The 26,682-nt window shown below is 34.7% G+C and overlaps 1 protein-coding gene across 2 annotated transcripts; it reads right to left on the bottom strand.

The window, feature by feature from the left end:
- Positions 1–26,402, bottom strand: LOC127180748 (protein arginine N-methyltransferase 8-B). Of its 2 annotated transcripts, none has more exons than XM_051134999.1 (10): positions 25,602–26,402; positions 19,979–20,218; positions 17,470–17,625; positions 12,717–12,780; positions 10,042–10,184; positions 9,848–9,935; positions 9,586–9,701; positions 6,453–6,540; positions 3,388–3,509; positions 1–2,041 (listed from the first exon to the last, which is right to left on the bottom strand). In XM_051134999.1, the coding sequence occupies exons 1-10, from the start codon at positions 25,668–25,670 to the stop codon at positions 1,958–1,960; spliced, it is 1,170 nt and encodes a 389-aa protein (XP_050990956.1). In that variant the 5' UTR covers positions 25,671–26,402; the 3' UTR covers positions 1–1,957. The 2 variants fall into 2 exon arrangements, with proteins under 2 accessions (XP_050990956.1, XP_050990955.1); XM_051134998.1 differs by having other exon boundaries at positions 6,453–6,603; positions 25,602–26,401.
- Positions 26,403–26,682: the final 280 nt, after the last annotated feature.

The following is a 26,682-nucleotide window of genomic DNA, read 5'->3' as shown; positions in this document are numbered from 1 at the left end:
ATGACTTTTATTTGCTTCACCATCTCACATCACCAACGTTTCATAAATGTTCAGTCTTTTTTGTTTCACTTTCATGTTTTTATCACAACAGCAACATGTCATCATAAACAGCCAAATATGCTTTCAATAAGGCATGCTATTGTACACCTAAACATTTTACTTAGCTTTAATTAGTTTACTATTTTCTTGATAGATGCTCAAATCATGGCAGAATAATCAACACCTCAAATTTCAATACCAAACACCTTATCAGTTGAAAATACAATATTGGATGAGGAAAACATTCTTTGCACAAAAGATACAGATAGTCACACTTCCCAATATTGCACAATATTCCAGCAAGGAATCTGATAAATACTACCTATAGAAAAACAAACTATGAACAATAAATATAACGCATAATGAACAATGTGCTTTGCAAGTGAACTGAATGTCTTTGGTGAGGACTTGAACAGTATAATCAGCTGTGGCACAGGGGTCACAGATGGACCGGGACGATCCCAGTCATGCCTTGGCAAAGACTCTAATAAGAGCACAGGTGAAGAGCAGCAGGTGCCATCTGAGTCCAGCTCATCAAGATCTCACCGCAGACAGAGCCAGCATTTCTCATGCTATCTTTATGTTGATATGTATCATGTGCTTTTTCTCTTTCTCTGTGCTCAGTTAGCAGATGCAAGTGGAAATGTAAGTATCACACATCTAGGATCATAAATAATACTAACACTACATATTGCAGTCTCATAAAGCTACTAGAAAACAAATTTACATTTTCAGCACATCACTGTATTGCAGTCTTGTGTACTCTCGTGATTTCCATTATTCGCTTCTGATTCGTTTTCCTCTACGCAAGAAACATTTGTTGGTTTATAACTGCCCCAAATCTTTTATCTTTTATGATTGATGTGTCATTCTCAGGAAACGGTGTTCACATGTTGTTTTATATATAAATAAAGGGTTACTCCACCCCAAAATGAATATTTTGTCATTAATCGCTTACCTCCATGTCCTTCCAAACCCGTGAAAGCTTTGTTCGTCTTCGAAACACAATTTAAGATATTTTGGATGAAAACCGGGAGGTCCCATGATTGACTGAATAACTAAGTAACGAAATTAGTTACTTTTTCAGGGAGTAACGCAAAATTGTAATGCACTACTTTTAAAAGTAACTTTCCCCAACACTGGTCTTGACAGTGGTATTTACCTGGCAGTCAATGGGACAGTCAAAATCCTCCCAGTTTTCATCCAAAATATCTTAAATTGTGTTCTGAAGACGAACGAAGGATTTAGGGGTTTGGAACGACATGGGGGTAAGTGATTAATGACAAAGTTTTCATTTTTTGGGGTGAAGTAACCCTTTCAATAGGATGCAGAACCTACTGATCTTCATATTATAAAATTAAATTCATAGTGTAATCGGATTTCATCAAAACCTGATTTAAATCTATGAGATTACTCTACTACATTGAAATAGTCCAGCACTGATTAAATTTAAATGAATTATTACTATATAAGTGGAGTTATTCTCTTAATATCATATGTTACATTGAAATATTCTTAATGCCTTTGTTTTGGAAGCACAACCTTCAATATGAAACATCTTAACTCACACTCCTAATGTAAATGCAAAGTAATCATAAACTAACACTTAAACATTCATAAGAGCATGACATTCTTTTGTTTGCAGTGGGGTGTTGTCATAGTTGGCCCCTGAACAGTCGGAGAGATGGCGCGCTAGTGCAGGCTAGAGTTGGTGAAGGCAAGGCTGCTATTGCTAGAAGTGCCACCCCGCTCCAAAAACACTGGCAAGACTCCCAGAGATAACAACTTCTGTCCTGGTCTTTCTCATTCTTCATCTCTGTCTCTTCCCAGCAGTGGGGCTGTAGCTGTGATCCGGAGCGGCCCCTGCCACTGCTTCTCTGAGTGCTGTCAGAAACCGTCTCTCGCCACTGCTGGATACTTAACGCATCTTGTAGTCGTGAGCGATAGCGGCCTCACAGAGCTGACCTTTAAAATCCAGCTCAAAGGTAAAGTCCAAATCACGCTGGATAGATAAACAAAAAGCAGAGATGTGAAATCGCATTATAATTATAATATATATATATATATATATATATATATATATATATGTATATAGGAAAATTGCATTGAATTATACAGTATCATTAAAAAGTTTAAGGGAATGTTTTTTTTTTCGAAAGAAGGTAATACTTTTATTCTGCGAGGATGCATTTAAAAGACTTTTATAACATTACAACAAAATTCTATTTCGAAATTCTATTCTTTTAAACTGCTAAAAAATTCAGCTTGAGACATGACAAATAAATTTTTTAAATGGTAATAATATTTATAAAATAAATAAATAATATACACACACACACACACACACACACACAAATATATATATATATATATATATATATATATATATACATATAGACCCAAAAACTTTTGAATGGCACTGTATATTTATATATACATATATATACATATATATATATATATATATATATATATATATATATATATATATATATATATATATATATATATATATATATATATATATATATATATTTACAAACATGGAAACATGTTTTTGGCTATACTTGTATTAACCAATGACTGTTTCTAAAGTAATAAATTAAATTAAATCAAATAATAAACTTTTGAATGGCAGTGTATATTTTAAAAATAAGGAAAACATTTTTTAGCTATACTTACATTAACCAACCGACTAGTTTTAAAATAATAAAATAAAATAAAATAAAATAAAATAAAATAAAATAAAATAAAATAAAATAAAATAAAATAAAAATAATAAACTTTTAAATGGCAGTTTATATATATTCTTAAAAATATGGAAAACATGTTTTTGGCTATAGTTATAGGAACCAATTGACAATTTTTAAAACAATATAACCAACCCGCTATTTTTAAAATAATAAAATAAAATAAAATGAAATGAAATAAAATAAAATAAAATAAACTTTTGCGCGGCAGTGTATATACATTTTAAAAATATGGAAAACATGTTTTTTGGCCATACTTATATGAACCAACTGACTATTTTTAAAATAATAAAATAAAATAAACTTTTGCATGACAGTGTATATATATTTCACAAATACAGAAAACATGTTATTGGCTATACTTATATTATATATACTTATATATTTTCGAAATATGGAAAATATGTTTTTGGCTTTATTTAAAAAAAAAAACTTTTGAATGGCAGTATATATTATGATATGGCAGTATATATATTTTTATATATATAAAATATGGAAAACATGTTTTCATGCTTATATTAATTGACTATTTTTTAAAATAAAATAAAATTAAATAGGGTTGTGAAAGCATAATATTATTAATTAGGTGGTTTCTTACTGCATTCTTCTCATTTGGCTTCATGCTGACCGTGCCGACTATCTCCTCTCCTCTTTTCACAGTCAAATATTCTTCCAGATAAAACACTGTCTGCTTCCAGTGTGTGTATGGGGCGTCTGGTGCTATGGCAGAGTAAACAGAAGAGAAAATATATACAATAAAATATTAAACACATAACACACACTGTTACATGGCTATCTGAAACACCTGATTCTGATGGTCAGTTGCAGGATTTGGAGGTCAAATATAATGCCCTCTACTGATCACTCCATGCCTTCTTTCTCCTTAGCTTATATATAATTTAAACTTAAATATCCAGATCTATATTTCATGTCCAAGTATATAATTATTTCATAAGCAGCCGTGCAGTAAGAAGGATAAACTACAGTGTGCAGTGTATGATCAGTATTACAAAATATCAGAATCTTTATCATCCTGTCTGTTTATTTTGCAAATAGACATAACGCTATACAACATAACAAAATACAACAGTGAATCTTATACTAATGCTGACAAATTCACTTCACAAATTCAGATTTTCAAGCTTTCCCAGACATAAACCTCTGTAAGCCTGTATTTATTTCAAGACCGCTGACAAATAAGATGCAAACGTTATGTGTGTGTGCAGTAAGGACTATTAAGTTTGTGTCTGAGTGTTAGTTTTCTTGCCAAGGAAAGATCACTTGTGCTTCCACCCATGAGGAAACAGTGCTGACTGGCAATACGCCAAACCTCAAAGGTCAATAGAAGTTAACAGAGCCCTCAGATCAATGTGTCTGGGAATCACACAGCACCTTACAACACTGCAATTTTAACATCCATGAATCAGGTGCTCTCGACTATACAATACATCAACAGAAGAAAAAAAAAACAGTAAAAACCACAGCAGTCAGACATAACCAACAGAGGCCGCTACTCGCCATTGTGTTAAACTGAATTTAACTAAACAAGAACAAGAGCACCATCGTCATGTCAGCTTCAAAGTAGGTACATGACAACACATATAAACTCCCTAATATAACCTCATACACAAACTGCGTTTAACATCGCGTTTTATGAATAGAACTAGATCACGTGTGACATAAGTGTTATCCCTGGTGAAAAAACCAGCATATGCTGGTAGGTATGTTTTGATGCTGGGATGCTGGTTAGGTAGGTTTTGATGCTGGTTTAAGCTGGTCTTTTGCTGGTTTATGCTGGTCCTTGACCAGCAACATGACCAGCAAAAACCAGCAAAGGACCAGCTTAAACCAGCTTCAAAACCTACCTAACCAGCATTCCAGCATCAAAACATACCTACCAGCATATGCTGGTTTTTTCACCAGGGATCCTATCTGGCAAACGTCGTGGAACGTAATTAATAGGCCTATTAATGAGCAAACTCAGTAAATGCTTCATGTTAAAGAATTAGTTCACTTCCAGAATAAAAAATTCCTGATAGGAAAACATTCCAGGAGTTTTCTCCATATAGAGGGTTTGCAGTTATGTCACCATTTGGTCAGTTACCCGGATGCGCTGCCATATCGGCGATACTTGGATATGAACAACAACATGGATTGCAGGGTTAATGTACTACGTTGTTCTAATTTATGCTGTCTAAAATGTGGGAAAAACGTGTGGAACCTGCTAAATCATATAGAGAAGGACTTAGTAAGCAGGAAAGGGTGCAGTATTTTGACAAACTAAAGTTGATAGGTGAAAAAGATATGTACAAGCAGTATTTTTTTAAGATATTACTCTAATATTTAACCTACCTGACCGGAAGTGATAAGAACAAACACAAATGTTGTCAAGATAATTGCCCTGGAAATCCTAGTTCAGTTTGGCCAGCTACAAACGCATTTTGTTCCTCATCTTTTTTGCACTTTTCTCCTTAATTTGTTAAAACTTTTGTAAGCCTGTAGTACTTTAAAGGTTTTTACTGGTCTGACCGATTAGTATAGCCCAAAACATGACAATAATTGACTATTTTCAGTAGTAATAATCAGCAAAATATACGAGTTTTATTCGGTTCCATGGCATTGTGTATGATCAGTCCTGCCAATATGGCAAATTGTTGGCGCGTTGTGAAAATACTCTATAGTGAACTTTAACGGGGATCAAGGTCCAAATAGTAGTTTCAATGCAGCTTCAAAAAGCTCTACACGATCCCAGCCAAGGAATAAGGGTCTTATTTAGTTCAACAATTGGTCATTTTCTTAAAAACAAAAAACAAAGCATAACCACAAATGCTTGTCTTGCACTAGCTCTGCAATGCGCATGCACGTCTTCACGCATTGCGTAATCACGTTGGAAAAGTCACATGCAGTTGGTTCTTTGTCTTTGTACTTTGGTTCAAAAAGGTAAGGAAGGTGAAAATTCCATTTCATTTTCTCCTCCAACCTCAAAACTGTCCAACATCATTGTTTTACCTTTTTTTGTAAAGGGCTTTCTTTGCATTGTCGCTTTATAAACACTGGGTCGGTGCTTCCGCCTACATCACACTTGCGTGATTACGTAATTACGCGTGAAGTGGAGCTAGTGCAAGATGAGCATTTGTGGTTAAAGAGTATATAAATTACTTTTTTTGACAGATTGTTTCGCCAGATAAGACACTTATTCCTCGGCTGGGATCGTGTAGAGCCCTTTGAAGCTGCGCTGAAACTGCAATTTGGACCTTCAACCCGTTAGTCTCCATTAAAGTCCACTATATGGAGAAAAATCCTGGAATGTTTTCCTCAAAAACCTTTATTTCTTTTTGACTGAAGAAAGAAAGACAAGAACCTCTTGGATGACATGGGGGTGAGTAAATTATCAGGAAATTATTATTCTAGAAGTAAGCCAATTTTTTAAGTATAGACTCCAGTTTTACATGTGAGGTAGTTTATGTGCTTTTTATGTAGCTGGTTTTCATTTTAGAAATCTTTTTACCTTATTCTTGGCGGCTGTTTTGGTTGAATGTAATGTCTTTGGAAGTCCTATGTCAAATCTGAGCCACTAGAGGGCAGACATCGACCACAAAGTACACATTCACATACACCACTGTGCCCCATGATGCAGAACATAGAGGTTTTAAAACAGGACACCTGTAGAGAAGCCAGTCTTTTTATGACACTTGGTGAATTCGATATTGAAGTAGGTGACCAGAGCGTGGACATAATCATTCCTCTGGATCTGCAGACAGAAGGAGGAGGTGAAGGATAGTTCCTCTGGCTTCACTGTATAAATATCCACTTCCTGAGAAAAGATTGATAAAAAGAAAAGTTGCTATTTCATGGTCTAAGGAATTTAATGACATTCTCAGTTGGGTTTCCTTTAAAGGAATAGTTTAGCCAACAATGAAAAATTGCTGAAAATGTACTGACCCTAAGGTCATCCAAGTTATATCCAAGAGGCATTTTAACTTTAAACCATTGCTTCTAGCCAAAATAAATGTGAATTTTCCTCCAGTGGAAAAGTCCATCCCCTGTTGCCCTCTCACATCAACATCCACTGATATGTTTGTTTAGAACTATTCTGGACTGTTTTCGCTTACAAACAGTGGTTATCTGTGCCTATTTCTCTTCTGATTCAGACAAGAGGTCTTTATCACTGGATTTTAGCTGGAAACAATGGTTTGAAGTGAAAAACATAAAATAAACACAGCTTATTACTTTACAGAAGGCTAATTGATGGACTGAAGTCATGTGGATTAATTGTTGATTGTTTTTATCAGCTGTTTGGAATCTCTTTCTGACAGCACCCATTCACTGCAGTAATCCAAAATTTCTCCAAATCTGTTCCAATTGTGAATCAAACTCATTTACATCTTGGATGGCTTGAGGGTAGGTACATTTTCAGCAAAGTTTCTTTCTTTTTTTCTGAAATGTCATACTGTACTGCTAGCATTTCAGTAATCATGTTAGGATGTTATTACTGCTCTTGGATCAGTACGTTCAGACAGCTGTTTCAGACTCCATCATTTCCCGACAGTAAACTGAGCCCTGCCTCCACCACTGATATATTTACCTGAACAACAACAGGAAACTGTTATTTAAGTTTAAAACCTTTTTCTCTTTCTCTGTGGTTGTATATTCCTCTCACTTCCATTAGACATCAAGTCTCCCATTTATAAACGTGTCCGATCTACTTTCGATTAAATTATAAAGATGAAAGTTTGAAATGGGGCATTAATCACTATATCAAACAAACCAATAGTGTGTGTGTGTGTGTCACACTTCTATTCACCACTTAATTTAAGTGCTTTCATCCATTATGTCCCAGCTCTGCTTCATTTGGCAGATCTAATCTTTAAAATAAGTTACTTTATAGAGACTTTAAAGAAAGTCTGGAGTAGAATAGGCCGAAATATCAAGATATAATTTCCTCTAAGGTCAGTTCAGGACATCAGTAGAAAAAGGAACAGCTTCAAATGGTATATGGCCAATGAAATGGCACTTAAAAATGCATAAATGTCATCCAATTAGATTTGAAATTTCTCTTATTTTAAGGAAAGACAGCAAAAGTGTGTATATAGTAATATAAAAGTAATATATATTATTAAATAAATAATAATTTAGTCTTTAAATAAACCATTAATATCTTTTATAAAAGAAACATAACATTTGTAAATTAATATAATCTTTTTCATTGATTCCATATGTTATAATGTAGTGAAAAATTAATTAATCAGATTTTTTTATATTGGTGCATCCTTTTTTGCTGGTAATTGCTAGTAGTTTTGAGACAAGGCTAGCATTATTTGATTGTACATTTTGGTTTGATATTATGTTGATATTAAAACTGCATGATGTAAACTCACAGTTGCGAGAAATTAAAAAAATGTTGGATGAAAACTCGCAATTTAGATTTTTTTTCATGCAATTGCAAGTTTGTATATTGCAATTCTGACTTTTTTTCGCGATTGCGAAAAACTCTGAATTTTAAAGTCGTAATTCTGAGTCATAAATTCTGAGACATAAAGTCAAAGTCACAATGCTGACTTTTTTTTCTAAAAATTGCATGATATAAACTCATTGCAAGAGATAAAGTAACAATTCCGAGATAACTTGCAAATCAGATTTTTTCTCACAATTGCGAGTTTATTTCTTGCCATTTTGTTTTTTTTTTCCTCATAATTGTGAGATATAAACTCGCAATTTTGAGAAATAAAGTCGCCATTCTGAAAAAATAAATGCAGAATTGCAAGATATAAACTCACAATTGAGAGATATGAACTTTTTTGTATCTTTTTTGTATCTCGCAATTCTGACTTTTTTTCTTGAAATTGCAAGTTTATTTCTCGCAATTCTGAGAGATATTGCAAGCTATAGACTTGCAATTGCGAGTTATAAAGTCCAGTTTTGAGGGAAAAGGTATAAAGATATTGATAATGCAAGATATAAACTCACAATTCTGATTTTTTTTCTCAGAACTGCAAGTTTATATCTTTCAATTCTGACTTAATAACTCGCAATTGCGTGTTAAAAAGTCACAACTGTAACATATAATCTCGCAATTCTGAGAAAAAAGTCAGAATCGTGGGTATATATCTTGCATAACTCGCAACTGCTTGTTCGCATCACGCAATTCTAACCTAATTTTTCAGAATCGCGAATTTGTATCTCACGATTCTGACTTTATAATTTGCAATTAAGAGTGTATATCTCACAATTCTGAGAAAAAAAAGTCATAATTGCAAGATGGAAACTTGCAATTGCTAGAAGAAAAGTCCGAATTGTAAGATTAAAAAGTTGCCGTTACCTTTTTTGATGTTTTATTCAGTGGCAGAAACAGGCTTCCATAAATTGTTTTCCAGCTCTGATTTACACAAAAGTTTTAAATTGGATTAGTTGTGACAGAGCTACTAAATTCATATCTGTAAACGCTGAAATGCCTTTTGTTTCAAATATATTTCTTTCATATTATCCTTGAGCAGTTAAAATGAGAGGTTAGCAGATGCATTTCACAGTCCATCTGTGGAGCCATAAACTTTCCAGGCTTGATGAATCCGATTCAACCAATAATCATCTCATCAGCACCTTCTCCTTTGGTTTATAATGAAATGAAATTGCATTTCAACGGATCATTATGTAACTGTCACACTGAGTGATACAGCTAATGATCAGTTACATACTAATGCTGCTGTATTCTCTGTGGATCTCACTTGATCTTCTCGTCTACCGCACACGTGGTGTGAAACACGAGCATATGTGATTTCTGTGAAGTGTAATGGCTGACCTTGATCAGGCAGGCGTTGGATACCACTTGTTTGGAGTCCACGATGTCCACCAGTGGCTCTTTCATTGCTACGTTCCTGATGCAGGTCATGTCAAAACCATAAACGTTCTCCCACCCTGCTCAAACAGAATGTTTTTCACATAGGATTTTAAACTAAAAGATACGCTAAAAACGTACGATTGTACGAAACATGGCTATATTTGGATAGATGAAACCCCCTTGAAGAATATGAGATGTTTGTGTGTCCATGTTTTGGACTCACAGTGAATCTTGAAGTCCTTGTACTGTCTGTCTTCAATGGCCACCACATATAGAGCAGCCCTGTCTGGAAACATCAGACCTCCAGGTTTCTAAAGATGAAGAACACAGAGTGTTTGTTCATTCTGTTGGAACACTGGCTGTATATACAGTACACAAGTGCTTTCTGTACTATCAAACACACACATAAACACTGACCAGCCATTTATCCCTGGCGTAGATGACCGTGTTGAGCATGGACTCATAAAAAAGGCAATAACCCATCCACTCTGAGATGATAATATCCACCTGGTCTACCGGTAGCTCCGTCTCTTCCACTTTCCCTTTAAAGATGGTTATAACTGGAACACAGACAAATAAGGCCACAGAGACACTTGACAGATCCTTTCTACTCTTTGAATTTTTAAGGCCAGTTAAAAGATGTGGGTCAAACCGTGCGTGCATGCGAGAGAGACTCCAGCTAAGATTGCAGCATCAGCTTTTGTTGAACTCTCAAGAAAGGATACCGCAGTGGTCTAATGCCTGATTGAAAATGGAGCATCATGTTATAGTCATGACTTGTTCTAACTAATAGAAAGAGCCTTAAACTATTGGCAATGTGCTGTTTGCTTGCTAACCAAAGGCTAACTGAAAACATGAACGGGAAATGTTTAATTTGACCTTTGACATGTTTTCACGACTTTGAGTAATCACACTGAAATTTTTTTTTCCCTCTTGGGCCATTCTACAGAATTGGTGCAAACTTCTGTCCCACAACCAAGAAACACATCTAAAAAGCATTTAAGTATTCAAATCTCAGATGTTTATTAAGATCCTTATATTATCTATTGAAACCAACAATAATATTTAAAATATTAGTAACCCTAATAAATATAAAATCATCATTTATTGGGTACTTTTAATTGGGAGGTGGCAGTCCTGAACCCTAACCCCTAAATTTCAACTTATGAAAATGATCTTGAACTAATTTTTGTATTTTTTTCCATAGTTGTTTTTATAAGTATCTGTTTGATTCTTTTAACAAGTGAAGTTTAAAAAATATATATTCTATATTTTCTTTGTAAATTATGAAATTTTATGTAAAAAATGTGTCCTGCATTTTTCATGTCACTACTGAAACAGTGTATGTTTTAGTCTAGTGGTCGATACTGATTTTAACTAAACCCATAAGTTTATGATCAGGAAATATTCCTGTTTACCCCTCTCTCATAGCTATAAGGTGTGAGTACATCATCATTTTGAGGTAAATGTGTTCAAAAGTCTGAAAAAATCTGTGTGTAACTTTAAGTTTAACGTCAGCACACTTTTTTGGGAGTTATTCCTTAACATTTAGTTTTTATATGTATACCACTGTTCAGAACTGTGCTAGCTAACCAACCATGTGCTGATTAGCATCTTCAAAAGTATCTAAAATTGTCAGTACCAAAACATTTGGTGGAGTTTCTGTAGTGACATCTTTGTTTTTTAGGTGTTATCCCATAGAACTGTCACTACGAAACATGTCATCATTGTTTCAGTAGTGACAAAAAGTAACAAAATCTTCATATTTGGGGGAAATAAACAAAATTTTAGTACAGTTATGCAATTTTTTTTTGTATTTTAGTATGTTTAGTGTTTTAGTATCTGAGTTAATATTCTGTAATGTGATGTGGTCACTACCAAAGCTTCACTGACACTACCGAGAATGTGGTCACTGAAACATGGGATGTTTTGTCAAAAATCAGTATGATCAACTTTTTGCCTTTTACAAAGAAAAAACGGATTTAAAAATCAACAAATCTCATCAATTACACTTGAAATATTGTTAAAAATGTAATTGTTATGGATTTACCTCTGAAAAAAATGGTAATAAAAGAGCAAACAAATATATATTTACAATCTAGATGCAAGTAAAATCTTAATAGATCAATATAACCCTTCTTATTACTGTGTTTCAGTAGTGACAAATTTGGGGAGAGGACAAAAATTTCAAAACTTTCTGAAAATACAATATGAAAATTAACTGCACAATTACTAGAAATGTGTACCTTGGATATTATACAATTTGCATACATTTTTTTTCAAGACGTTTCCAACTCTGACTTTAGACCAATTCAATTAAATCATTTTTTAAAAAAGTAAAGTAACATTTAAGAAGTTTATCATGCATATATACTGTATTTTTGTATTTTGTCTTGTTTTCCAGTAAACCATTAATATATCCAGTAATATATTTTGTTTTGGGGTTAGGAAGGGTTTTTATTTGTTTTTTGAAGGATATTAATATTTTTATTCAGCAAGTATGTTTTAAATGGGTCACAAGTGACAGCAAAAACTTTTAGATTAAAAATATTAAGCAGTACAACAATTTTCAATATTGATTAATATGAAGATAAGAGTTTTTTGATCAACAGATCAGTGCATTAGAATGATTTAATGTGACACTAAGGACTGGAGTAATGGCTGCTGAAAACTAGAGGAACAAATTACATTTTGAAATATATTAAAATTGACGACTGTAATATTTCACATAGTGTTGTTTTATTGTATTTTTGCCATGGTAAGCATGAAAGAAAAAGACAATAGTGATGACCCCAAACTTTTGAATGGAAGTGTATTTTTACTGGAAAAGAAGACAAAAATACTGATTAACATGCCATTTATAAAGCATAGTGAATTTACAATTTAAATTCTCTCTTAATATTCTGATACTGCAGAGGTTTTAAATTATGTATATTTAGGGGGCTGAATGGAAGAATGCTCGACAGCCACTCTTTATCCTGTCGATGTCTCATCCTATTTGTCATTCTGTTTTTCTCACACACCCACACAAGCAAGCCAACTACACAGCAACACACACTCATGCAATATCTACACACATCAAATCTGCTTACCACTGTCCAGATGATTGGCCTTGATGATTTTCTCGGAGTATTCTGATATGCTTGAGCATTCAATCTGAGGGGGGAAAAAAACAGAGCAATATGAGGATTTAAACTTTCTAGTTGGTTAATTCTGTTAGATCTTCTCTAGCCTTATAAGACTGAAATTGATTAATCTGATTTGAATCCCCGATGAATAAAAATAAAAAATCGTACAGACTCCGAACTTTTGAACAATAACGTATCTTGTTTTTGATCTGTTACACAGACGTTGTCCTTCCCCTTACAGTCTCTCAACACTGAGGCCTTCTGATTCTTGCAACCTACAGTCCTGCCCATTAGACATGTTCCTCTGATCAGCCTCCAGCCACCCAAAGAGCCCTATTTAGTATTCACAAACAGTCCAGATTCCTGTCCCGTTGTCAGACAGAAATATACGTAAACGAGCACACAGAGTAACGGGTCTGTCAGTGGCCCGAGGCTAAAGGGAAGAGGAGAGATTAAGTAGGAAGCCGTCAGCTGTATAAGTGAGAGGCTGATTCCAGACAGCACAGAATCCTCTGCCTCGTGACGTCCCTTGTGTTTTCCCAGCCATCGTTAGTGTCCATAGCCATCGCCGTCAACTCAAGTGTAGCACATGGAGTCAGTCAGCATCGCTTCAACGGACAAATAATCGGAGCCGTCGCTTTCTCCTACATGGCAGGCCCACCTGTTTCTGGAAAAGTTTCACGTACTGCAGTGGGTCAGCATTGAGTTTTAAAGTAATCAGAGAAGCCCTTAACACAGTCAGCACATTTCCATTTGCAGAAGAAAAGTGCTTGATGTATATGATCAAGGCGAGAGGAAAGTGCCTGGGTCTGAGATGCGGTAAACAGAGATCAAGGGCAGAACTTTGCAAACAAGGCAACTTTAAATATGATGATTTTATCTCATTTTTTCAATCACAGTTTGAGTTATCTGATGGAAATATCAATTTTAGTAATTCAGCAGCTGCTAGCATGCTTTATATGTTCATTCAGAAATTTTTTGCTAAGCACAAATGCACTTTTCCTGGTTCAATACTGTACGTTTTCACATAAAATCACAGTAATGCACTTTCAATGTAAGACTATGACTCTGCATCAGGGTAAATGTTAAAATACTGTAGATACTGTTTCGAAAACAGCTTAAGATGGCAGAATTATGTTAACATGCTCAAAATGATTTTTTTGATGTTCACTTTATTTAAACAATTCATTATGATTCAACACTATTGTATCAGGTTTCTCATTCAAGCATATTTCATGTTAAACTTACTGTGTCTCAAGTTCTCATGTTCTCATAAGTTTGTCAATATTCTCATGACAATTTTATGAAAATAAATTAAGCAAGTTTTGAATGGTGTGTGTACAAAGTGGCTGTTATATACGAAAAATATATGCTGGTAACACAAAACCAGGAGTTCATCCATCTAAAACAGCAATTAAAAACTGCTAAACAATTGCTAAACATTGCATTTCAAAATACCATGCATTTTTATACAGACGAGTAATAAAAGCACAAAATTGTAAGTCTTATACACATCTTGTGTTTTACAATAATGTAATTTTTTTTTTTTTTTTTGCAAAGCAATGAGTCAAAATTAATTTGTGATTAATTTGCAACCGTTATATGTGCATGTTACATATGAAAGCAATAATTATCTAGTTTTAAGCCTCACTGACATCCATAAAGTCAAGAGCTATAGTGGGTCTTGAATATTTTATATTTACATGTATGAATTTGGCACTGTTATCCGAAGCAGGTTATATTGCATTTTATAGCATACATTTTATCAGTTTATAAACTGAACCCATGATTTTGGCTTTCCTAACATCATACTCAATTTTTACATAAGTCATACAAAATGTAATATTAATTCTAAATAAAATTTTTTAAAACATAACATAACTACTCAGTTTAAAAGTATTTTTATAAAATAAACATATTTAAATAATATAAATTGTTAATTAACATGGTATTTATTAGTAGGACTTAAAATACACTATTTCCCATACTTTTGGGTTAAAGAAAATGTCCGTAATCAATGGATAATGTCCTGGCAGAAAATTACCAGTACATTTTACTTTTTCTACAGATGTTGTTTTTATAATGTATTATTATTCTAAAGAGCTATAAACATGTGCTTTTTGTCTAACATACTGTAAACTGGACAAAAAAAATCCTGAAGACTTACAATAAAGAACAAACAAGAACCATATATTCACCTAACTTTTCAGTGCTATAAGATATTTCCTGTGAAATGTGCGAGACTTCAAATTCATTAGCCACTGATAAATAACAAGAATAACTACACAGTAAACTGTTAAACTATTTCCGCTATTTTTTTTACATTGCATGTTTTTGATTATGATAAAGAATTACTGAAGGATTAGTTCACTTCCAGAATAAAAATTTTCTGATAATTTACTCACCCCATATCTTGTCATCCAAGATATTCATGTCTTTTAGTCAAAAAGAAATTAAGGTTTTTGAGGAGAACATTTCAGGTTCTTTCTCTGGACTTCAGTGGTATCCAACGGGTTGAAGGTCCTAATTGCAGCTTCAAAGGGCTCTACATGATCCCAGCTGAGGAATAAGGGTATTATGTAGTGAAACAATGGGTTATTTTCTAAAAAAAAAAAAAAAGTATATACTTCTTATCCACAAATGCTCATAAAATGCACTAGTTCTGACTTCACGCATTACGTAATCAGACTGGAAAGGTCACGCACGGTTAGTTCTTCGTCTGTGTACTCTGGTTTAAAAAGTTAGGGTAGAGTGAAAAGCTCCATCTCAATTTCTCCTCCATCTTCAAAATCGTCTGACATTTTTGTTTTACCTTTTTTTGTAAATGGCCTTTCCAACGTGACTATGTAATGCGCAAAGTCGAGCTAATGCAAGACGAGCATTTGTGGTTAAAAAGTATTGTTTCACTACATAAGATTCCTCGTCTTATTCCTCGTCTGGAATTGTGTAGAGCCCTTTAAACCTGCATTGAAGCTGCAATTTAAACCTTTAACCTGTTGGCTCCCATTGAAGTCCCCTATATGGAGAAAAATCCTGGAATGTCTTCCTTACAAACCTTAATTTCCTTTCACCTGAAGAAAGAAAGGCCAGAGTACTGTGGTAGAACATTTTGCACTGGCAAACATCACTCACATTTTCCTCAGAGAATGTAATTGCTTATATTCTACTGTACATTGCAATTTCAAGCAAGTGGTATTTTTGAGTTTGTGATGAGAACTGTAACACAGACACTGAGGAGAGTTTTCGCTCTCTGGCATTTAAATATGATGGAGCCATTCAGAGATTGTTCATTATCACGGTGCAACTGGATAAGAGCAGCGAGGTGCAAATCATATCAGCTCAATTACAGCAGAGACCACGGCTCAGACAGACACCCGCACGCGGCTCGGCTTCCCGAGGTAGTTCGCTCTCTTCTGAAAACCGAGAAAAGCTCTCAGAACATTCTGTCCCAAGAGGTTTCCAGGACACATAAAATCAAGAGTTTCTCTCTCTCTACGTACTCTAACTTGGCTTAACAAGCTTTGGCTTTAGTTCTCAAAGCGAAAGTGCAAAACAAGCACCACATGGTTAATGTGGCCTTTCTGACCTTTACTGCTTTTTCCACTGTCTCTTTCTCAGATTTATCCGAAGAGCCAATTACCACAGCCTCACAATGTAGTGTGTTAGAGCCTGATATATCAGCACGGCCAATAAAGGCTGCCCGCTAAGAACCTTCACTAACCACTGGGGAGGAATGCATTGAGAGGGAGAGTTCTGAATGGACAGGAAGTGAGAAAGAGAAATGGAATGAAATCGGGGGAATTGCAAGACAGAAAAACAGAAGGGGCCCCTTATAAAAAAGTACTATGATGGTGTTATGGTATAGTGCTGGTATGATAGTCCGATTACATGCATGTATAAATATATACTGTACGTATACCAAAATAAACTATTTATACTATTGATTTTACTGTAAATCTCCTTGAAGTAATGTAAAAATTAACTTTAATGGAGTATTATGCCAGCAAAAGTAAATGTAAAAATGAGAAAATTAGCATGCAAAATTAATTATCTAATATTGGCTGATATATAATGAGCGAATGAATATATAATGAATAATTAATGAGTTACAATGTGTATCTATCCACCTTTTTCTTCAATGCAGATGTAAGCCTATGGGCAAGACTTCCGGTTCATTAGCCGCTATAGGAAATGACGAGAAGAATAACAACATGCAGTAAACGCTAAAACCGTTTGCATTACAAACCAGTGTGTTCATAATTAAGATAATACATTAAAATAATTAAAAGTAAGACACACCAATTTGCAATATCAAGCAGCAAAACAAGCAGTTTTGTACAGCTAAAAATAGCTGGAAGCAGATGAGACCGGAAGTTAGACCCATAACATTTACAAATGGCTGCGTCCGCTCTTACGGAAGAAATACAAAAACGTGTATATAAAAAGACTAGAATAACATATATGTTGTTATGGCCTTTAACCAGGTGATTTTCTTTTTTTGAACTGCTTTGAACTTATATTTAGTATCCTTATGAAATAAGTAGGTGGTAATATGTCATCATATTTCCCTACAAAAGAGGATTATTCGTTTGCACCTTCAAAAGCTCTTGGTGCGACTGCCACACATGATGCTATTTTGAGCTGTGCGAATCGTTCCAGCAGGGTAGGAGGCTACAGGCTCATGCGGTTTTAGGCATAAGGAGGGCCGCCCTCTTACCCCATACACGTGCTTGGCTCCGGCCTTGGCAGCAAACATGGAGAGGATGCCAGTACCACTCCCCACGTCCAGCACGATCTTGTCCTTGAAGATGTGTTTGTTATGGTACATGGAGTTTCTGTATGTCAACGTTCTCACTTCATCCTTTAGCATTTCCTGTACATTAACACACAGATATGCAAACACATGGTCACACTTTATTTTAAGGTTCAATTCTCACTATTAACTTTTCCTAAATAAGCTCCTAATTTGCTGTTTATTAAAGGGATAGTTCACTCAAAAATGAAAATTCTGTCATTAACTACTCATTCTCATCTCGTTCCAAACCTGTAAGAACTTTGTTGATCTTTGGAACATAAATGAAGGTATTTTTGATGAAATCCAAGAGCTTTCTGACCCTGCATAGACAGTAACACAACTACCGCTCAGTTGCGTTGCTGTCTTGCTTTTGTAAAGGGTATATAAAATATTGAAACGCACCCAATGAATTATTTAGTCTTTACCCTTAAGCAAAAATGTACCAAGGTATTATTTTTTTGGACACAGACATATCTTGGTATATCTTATGTATTACTCAGTTTTAAAACACAGCCAACAAACTATAATAATAGGAGTTTTAAAGATGTTTAAAGCCTTGATTTTTTTTTATTTGATACACAGAACTTTAAATTATCAACATAACCAGTAAATATGTTCTTACTAGGACATAGTATTAGGAGATATAGATTGGCAACTGATATTTATATGTATTTTATGTAGTCTGCTATACTGTTTTAAAATTCACATTACAAGACTTGTATCTTACTTTCTAGCTGTATTACATTAATATACCTTTAATTTTAGCAATATATGCCTAATAAATAATAATAAAAAACTATGAATATTTAAAAAATACTATAAAGGTACTATAAAACATTTTATCTGAATGATCTACATCTGTGTTTTTTGTTTTTTTTTGTTTAGTGAAAGCTGTTCATGAGTCCCTTGTTTGTCCTGAACAGTTAAACTGCCCGCTTTTCTTCGGAAAAGTCTTTCAGATCCCACAAATTCTTTGGTTTTTCAGCGTTTTTGTGTATTTGAACCCTTTCCAGCAATGACTGTATGATTTTGAGGTCCATCTTTTTACACTGAGGACAACTGAGGGGCTCATATGCAACTATTACAGAAGGTTCAAACGCTCACTGATGCTCCAGAAGTAAACCCAATGCATTAACTTTTTGAATTTGAAGATCAGGATAAATTTTCACTTATATTGTCTTCTGGAAAACATGTAAGTAAGATCTGTAGCTTCTGAAGGGCAGTACTAAATGAAAAAATAAAAATGAAATTCAGGCAAAATAAGAAAAATGTACACATCTTCGTTCTGTTCAAAAGTTTTCACCCTCCAGCTCTTAATGTGTCATTTTTCCTTCTGAAGCATCAGTGAGTCTTTGAAAAGATGGATCTCAAAATCATACAGTCAATGCTGGAAAGGGTTCAGTTACACAAAATGCTGAAAAACCACAGAATTTGTGGGACCTGAAAGATTTTTCTGAAGAACAGCAGGCAGTTTAACTGTTCAGGACAAACAAGGGATTCTTGAACAACTATCACTATAAAAAAAAAAAGCTGTGGATCATTCAGGTAACAAAACAGTATTAAAAATTAAGTGTATGTAAACTTTTGAACAGGTTCATTTTTATAAATTCAGCTATTATTTTCTCTTGTGGATTATATGTAAATGTATTTTATCTGAGATATATCTTATTCAGGTCAGTACTAAATAAAAAATATCATGCATATTGTATAATCTCTCTTATTTTGGTAAAATAATTAACATTTTGCAGATTCTGCAAGGTATATGTAAACTTTTGACTTTGTCAGCCTATACTGGGTATATATGGAATGTGATAATTAAATCTAATCAATAAAACCAACAATTTAGACATTATAGGTGTGTTAAAAAATACCTATACTAACAAAGCAACATGATATTGTCTTGGTTTTTTGGTCAAGATTCTTATTTTGTAATACTTTGGAGTACTACTACATGGTACTTTAATAAGATATTCATTCACAGCTGTGGATATTATTAGCAATACTGTACAAACCAAAAACAAGATTCTACTACACGGATCTCTTACAACCTGTGCGAACATGAAAAACTCACTGTCACCTCTACAGCATGTCTGCTCCCATCTATGCTGCTTTTTGGATGCACTCCTCTGTCACACTGAGATGAGGGAAGGGAAAAAGATCTGACCTATATACTAAAAATGAGTCTGAACAAAATTAATCTTGCAGGTCTCGCCTGAACCTCCTGTTCTCCGCGCTCTCTCATCCTATAATTCAATGACACCCCCCACCCCGTCTCTCTCCTGCTCCATTTCTCTGCATACTCTGCATTATACATAACACCCGGGATAAATCAACATGACTGATGTCGATTACCACGAGTACTTATATCCTACATCACATGTATCAGCATCGCTGTTAAATGCAAGCATCTGCTGCTCTGATGTGCTCGTACCTCATGAATGCCGAAGTGAGCGTACGAATCAAAATAGTAATCCCTTGAGGTCATTTCGTCGGGGTTGAGGAACTTGGCCATTTTTCCTCTGCCTGGGCAGCTGGGTAAGCTGGCTGAGTGAGGGGTGTGAGGCGCGTGGGATGGGTGTGTGGGACGCTGGGCATGATGGACTGATGACACTGGTTTGGGCAGAGGAGATGGCTGGACCGACTGGGATGGGGCGGCACTCAGGGGCTGTTGCTAAAAGGGAGGAAAAGAGAAGTTCAACAGATGAATCTAATAAAGAAATGCTAATTTATTCACCGCAAAATAAACAAAAAAGAAGATGTTGGTATGATAATGTGAAAGAATAATGACAACAATACAGTAGCACCCAAAAAAAAAATTGTTTATGTGTAAACCATCCTTAAAATGTAAACATTGAACTAAGAAATATGTACGGTTATAATGCAAAATAAATACATAAATTAATAAAAAAAATAATATATATATATATATATATATATATATATTTAATAGTTTAAATTAAATTATTATGAAAACCTGTTTCCACCATGGAATAAAAAAATAAAGAAAATTATTACATTTTACCTCACAATTTAGACTTTTTTCCTTGTAATTAGATTCTTAATAATAAGATTTTATATCTCACAAGACTGTATTTTTGTACTTGTTATTTATTTATTTATTTTTTACATTTTTTATTTCATGGTAGAAACAAAACAAAAATGTGTAATGCAAACTTTGCGAGAAAAAAGAAATAATTTTTAATATATCTCGTAATTCTGACTATTTTTCTCAGAATTTCAAGTTCATATTAAGTTCATATGAAACTAAGAAAAGGTCTAACATGCTTTTTTTCATATGCTATTTCGTTTGACGTGTTTCTGATGCAATAACATTCAATAACAAGTGTTCGAATGCTTATCAGAGTGACTGTATTATATAAATGTAAGGTGTTTATAGATTATTTGGGTAACAATTTGCAATAAGGTTCATTAGTTAACATTAGTTAACTACATTAACGGACTAAGAATTAAGAACACTTCTACAGTACTTATTAATCTTAGTTCACAAGTTGTGTTTGTTAACATATAGTTAATGCTCTGTGAATTAACATGAACAAACAATGGATGACTGTATTTTTTTAATTAATATTAACAAAGATGAATATATAGTGTAATAAATGTATTGTTCATCGTTCGTTAATGTTAGTTAATAGAAATAACTTATGTTAACAAACGACACCTTATTGTAAAGTGTTACCATTGTTTGTTATATTACGGTATATATTTTTGTTGTTTTGTTATATTACAGTATATATTTTTGTTGTATTGTCATTTTAGTATTATTTTATTTTATTTTATTTTATTTTATTTTGTTTTGAAACATGACCTGGAGTGTTGTTAATGATATCACCCTTCAAAAAGCACACTGAACAGTCTCACTATATTCAGTGCTCTTTAAAAACTGTCCTCTAGCATTTGTCTCTTACAATTCTCAGATCTGGCAGAGGCAGTTTGTGCCCTATGAGCAAAGGGAGCACAGGACAGTTAGACTGGCGTGGAAACGACTTAAGACAAGCATTGCATATGGTGAGCCTCTCGGACTCTGATTAGCACATCTACATCCTGCAGAGAAGCTTGGCTCTTCCTCTACCTCGCAGAGAAAATACTAATGAACTGTTGTCGCACATTACAGACAACAAACGGGTATGAAACTGTCATTAGAGCCACTGAAAGCTTTGACATGCATAAAATATTTGCTATGTTTCATATATAATAAAATAATACATTTTATAATACTTTCTCTTTTCTTTTTCTTTAAAAAGGGTCCTGGAGTTGGTTTCAAAACCCCTAATAATTTTTTGTCATATTGAAGCACAAAATTTAATCTTTGGCCCTAATATCTAATATATCTCATATTGCAATATTGTGATAGTGAAGATATGTGTCCCTTTTTTTGTATTTGCATAAGCGTACCTATATTTGCTTGTGGGTGTGTATGTGTGTGTGCAGCCTCTCGGCTCAGGGGATTTAAAATAATGAGTGTCAGCAGAGGGGAAGAGCAGCTGTATCAAGAGGCATAAAGGTGTTCGGATTGCATCTATTAGAATGATAGGAGGGGGAACACATGTCCTTGCCCCTTCCAGTCAGCTAACAAATCTCATTCGTATTCTATTTTTAACCTCAACAAATGGTACATTTCGGCAACACTCCACCTTTCAACCATGCTCTTGAGAACTATAATAGTTTTTTCGTGGCATATCTAGATTGATGTGTGAGAGGAAAAATAGCTGCTCTTGGGAACCTTCACAAATAGAACTGCCAGCATTTTTCTAGTGTTAGTTTATGACAGGAAACACCTTAAGAGTTGTTTTGCATTGCATAATGCATATCTAAATCATTAATGTGTTCAGAACAGCTCTTATGAATTTTGCAGATTTATGGGCAGCCCTCTCTTGCTTTGGCTGGGCATTGTGTAATAAAGCTCCAACTGCCAGTGTGCATTTCAGAGCTAAGTGGTGGTTTCTCAAGCAAGAACCACAACTGTAAGCTCCTGACCTTGCAGAGCACAACAGCTCCTTTTTTGAAAGGGTATAAAAGCTTTCAAACAATTGCATGCAATTGTATATCCATTGGAGAACATTTAGATGCAGTTATTCTGTCAACTAGGAAATTCTGTGTCAACTCAACCAGAGGTTCTTGGCTACAACGAAATGCATAAATGCAAGGCAAAATATTAAAACAGACAGACTAACAGCCCTAGTGCAAAGCAGTCTTCAGTGTACCTGCTATTTTGGGAGAGGTTTCAGAGGTCAGGCAGCATCCATCAAAGGGTTTTAAAGATCCCTCGACATTATACGGTGACCTACTGCTGCACTGAACTTTGAGGAACTTATAAAAAAAAGCTTCCCTTTCTTCATCCTGTAATGAACATGGATTAGATTTCATGCTCAATACATTCCAGCTTGCTAATCCCTCATTGAGGATTGCATAAAGTTCAAGGCCACTAATGAAACTGGAATTCATCAAAGTGTTTTGCACAGTGGCAGCGCTGGATTGCAACCTCACTAACCTTTCCGTCCCATGATTGTTTCCACTCCTTGGTAGTCCTGAGAGTCCTGATGACTCAGATATTTAGCTTTCTGCCCTACTATAAACAGACTTCACTGGCCTTCACTGCCCTCCACTAAAACTCTGGCCTCAAGCTGATATGGGACACTCAGGTGTGGGCACAAGGCCAATTCCGATTTTAAGATTTTAAGATGTCTTCCTCTATACGACAATGCAAAGTGATTCCAAAGTTATCACATAGTGCTTGTGATCTCAGAAACAAGGTTTTAAGTCAATAATACAAGTGCAGTTATGTAAATGCTTTATATTTAAGCATGTGGCTATCTTTAACTTCCACTGGGGTGGGACCTTTTAAAAAGGTGCACTTTTATAAATGTGCATATTGATATCTTATAAATATATTTTAGTACCTAAAACCAGCCTAAACTGGGGTGCGTTTCCCAAAACAATTATAGTTGCAAGTTCAGGTCATTACCAACAGAGTTCAATGGAACTCGTGACCATAGTTAGCCAATGATGCTTTTGGAAAAAACACCGCTGGTTGGCTCGTCTTAGCTGGTTTTAGCTGGTCTCTCAGCTTGGCTAGGCTGGTCAAGCTGGTTTTAGCTGGTTGTTCCAGCTGGTCTCCCAGCCTGACCAGCTAAGTCCAGCCTGACCAGCTAAGGAAGTGGCCAAAACCCCTCTAAAACCAGCCTGCTGACCAGCTAACACCAGCCAACCAGCTTATGCTGATTTCTGAAGTCAAACTGTCTTAAATAAGGGCATCAATGAGTATTCGACAATAGGATATGTGACCCTGGACCCTGGTCATGAGGGTCAATTTTTTGAAATTTAGATTTATACATCATTTGAGCTGAATAAATGAATATGGTTTGTTAAGATAGGACAATATTTAGCCAAGATACAACTATTTGAAAATCTGGAATCTGAGGGTGCAAAAAAATCTAAATATTGAGAAAAATCACCTTTAAAATTGTCCAAGTGAACTTCTTAGCAATGCATATTACTAATCAAAAAGTACGTTTTGATATATCTATGGTAAGAAATTTACAAAATATCTTCATGGAACATGATCTTCACTTAATATCCTAATGATTTTGCCATAAAAGAAAAATCAATAATTTTTGACCAATACAATGAATTGTTGGATATTTCTACAAATATACCAGTGCTACTTACGACTGATTTTGTGGTCCAGGGTCACATACGTTCAAACAAAGTTTAGCTATATAATCAAGGTAATTTTTAACCAAAAGTTATGTCAGGTTAGTTCAAGTTGCCACATTTACATATCAGTACAAGATCTTGTGCATGTTAATTATTTTTTTTTTTTTTTAATTATTATTGTATTTTCCCCACCTTTTTCATTTGTGCTTTCAAGGTTTATTTATACTAAGTTTACAATATATTTAAAATATTTTAATATTGACTTATATTAAAGACAAGTTTTTCAGGACAATGTCAAATATATATATATATATATATATATATATATTTTTGACATCGTCCTGAAAAACTTAGATATATATATAAATATAAATATAAATATATATATATATATATATATATATATATATATATAGTGAAAATAAGCTCTTTTTCTAAAACAGCTGTTCTCCCCGTCGCAGGTGCAGCACCAAGGACAGCGACCAGACTCCGCAACCCCTAACCCAACGATCACAGAACATTAGCAGCTTTGCTCAAGACACTAATTACGAATCAATCACTAATTAGTCAATTCGCTTACCCTTTATACAAAGTGTCTAATAGACAGTACACTTATTACGGGAGCAGTCCCTCTGGAGCAATAGATCACTCAATAGATTACTCAATTACTCAATAGATTAACCTTTGCAGAATTTGAACCTACAACCTTTTGGTTGATAGCCCAGAATTTTAGCCAGATACGCAGCCTTTAATTACGCAACCAACTTGAAAGTTCGCACAGGAGTGGGTTTACAAACTTGTCATGTATATGTAAATACATTTAACAGCAGCGTTTTTAAATAATATTTCATAACCATAAAAGTTAGCGAACACGTTATTTTCACCAGAACGTTTGTGAAAATAAGCGTAGAACAGAAGGCTCGTACACCTGCTAAGGTAACCATAGCAACAGAACGCGTTTGGACGCTTTTCGTTAGCACCGTTATTGACTAAACACAAATACGGTCTGTTAGCACTTTATTTATTATAGATTTACATGTTATTAAAAATGTTTTCTTAACAAAACAAACAAAACAAAACAAAACAAAAAAAAAAAAAAAAAAAAAAAAAAAGTGAGGCGACCTGTGCTAGGGATTGTTTGCGCGAGAAAAACCTCATCCATTTAAGGCGCGAAAAATAGCTGTAGAAGTTCGTTAAATGCCGTTGACCAACTTAAAAGTTCAGTATATAATTCGTGACATAAACACGTCGAAAACTCAATACCTCGAACGTAGTTGATTTTAAACGCAAACTATGATCTACTAAGGCTTCGTAATTCAAAATAATAACAATATATTTATTTTCTCGTTAAACTTGAACGGTTAACCCACGTCGCTTACCTCAGTGCTCTCCGAATCCGCCATTTTTCTCCTGAGGAGCAAACAGCGGGAGGAGTGTTTAATTCCCATAAGAGCCGATGAGATCTGCTCCGGATCGTGCGATAAATGAATGACAAAAACCTCTTCAGAAGTCTTCAGAAATCCTGCAGCCTTTGCGTAATTACCTCAGCTTCAATTCGAATCACGTTCCAGAAGATAAACGAGCCCTAAAACTTGTTGAAAGCCCTCCTGAATCCATGGTATAAAAGTTACCTACAGCAGCGGTTCCCAAAGGAGCGCATGGCGAACTCTCCATATCGTCGGTAAAATATAATGAAGCTACTTATAAAAAAACGTCCCATTGTTCCATGACTTGAGTAATACGAGATCAGCTGATCAATAAAAGTGTTAATCGTTCATATCTTTTGGGTCTGGAAAAAAAAGTCTCTTTAAGTAACCCTATTGAGATCCCTCTTGCATTATAGCCAGGTATTTTAGTGAGGCAAGAAATATTGCTTTGCCTGCTCTGAAATCGTCGATCACTGATGAGATTCTCTTACGTAGGCTGTGTATAAAAGTGGCTCAAAGACGTTGCTCCACGCTCCAAAATGGATCTTCAAAGATTTATGGTCCCTTTCAGAAAATAGCGAACGTTTAAAGTTCCTCCTATGACATGCTGAAGGATCTTAAAGGACAAACCAGTTGGATTCCTTTAAATGGACCAGCAGGAGCCAATGAGATGTGTGCTCACCTCGCCTCCATCCTCTGACCGGCTGAATGTGATGAGGAGCTGAGCAGGTCCCAGTGCTGCTGCGATACGGAAGCCCCCCCACACACGGTAAACTTCAATTAGTGCACACACACATAAGAATCTACTTAAATTAGCGGAGGAGAAACACATCTGGAGTTGTTCATCAGTTTCTCTCTTTCTTTTGCATTTAAATGTGCAATTAATAATTAATTCATTAATTAATTCATATGAATTTAAAGGTGTTATACATACGATTAGCACTTTAAAAACATTATTAAAATGTTTACAGTCACAGCTAAACAGAGACATGTCGGTCTTCTGAAATGGATGTTTGTTTCTGTAGTTTTATTG

The sequence above is a fragment of the Labeo rohita genome, chromosome 18, assembly GCF_022985175.1.
Source record: "Labeo rohita strain BAU-BD-2019 chromosome 18, IGBB_LRoh.1.0, whole genome shotgun sequence".
Lineage (NCBI taxonomy): Eukaryota > Metazoa > Chordata > Actinopteri > Cypriniformes > Cyprinidae > Labeo > Labeo rohita.
The sequence above is the reverse complement of the archived record's forward strand: the minus strand, read 5'-3'. Positions and strand labels throughout refer to the sequence as shown.

What these genes read in the sequence shown, in the direction of transcription:
- LOC127180748 (XM_051134998.1), bottom strand. Translation starts at nt 25,670, where the DNA reads ATGGGAATTAAACACTCCTCCCGCTGTTTGCTCCTCAGGAGAAAAATG. An exon ending in GGCCAATCATCTGGACAGTG is followed by an intron (nt 10,185 to 12,716) that starts GTAAGCAGATTT and finishes TCTGTGTTCCAG; the next exon opens with TTATAACCATCTTTAAAGGG. An exon ending in ACGCCAGGGATAAATGGCTG is followed by an intron (nt 9,936 to 10,041) that starts GTCAGTGTTTAT and finishes CTTCATCTTTAG; the next exon opens with AAACCTGGAGGTCTGATGTT.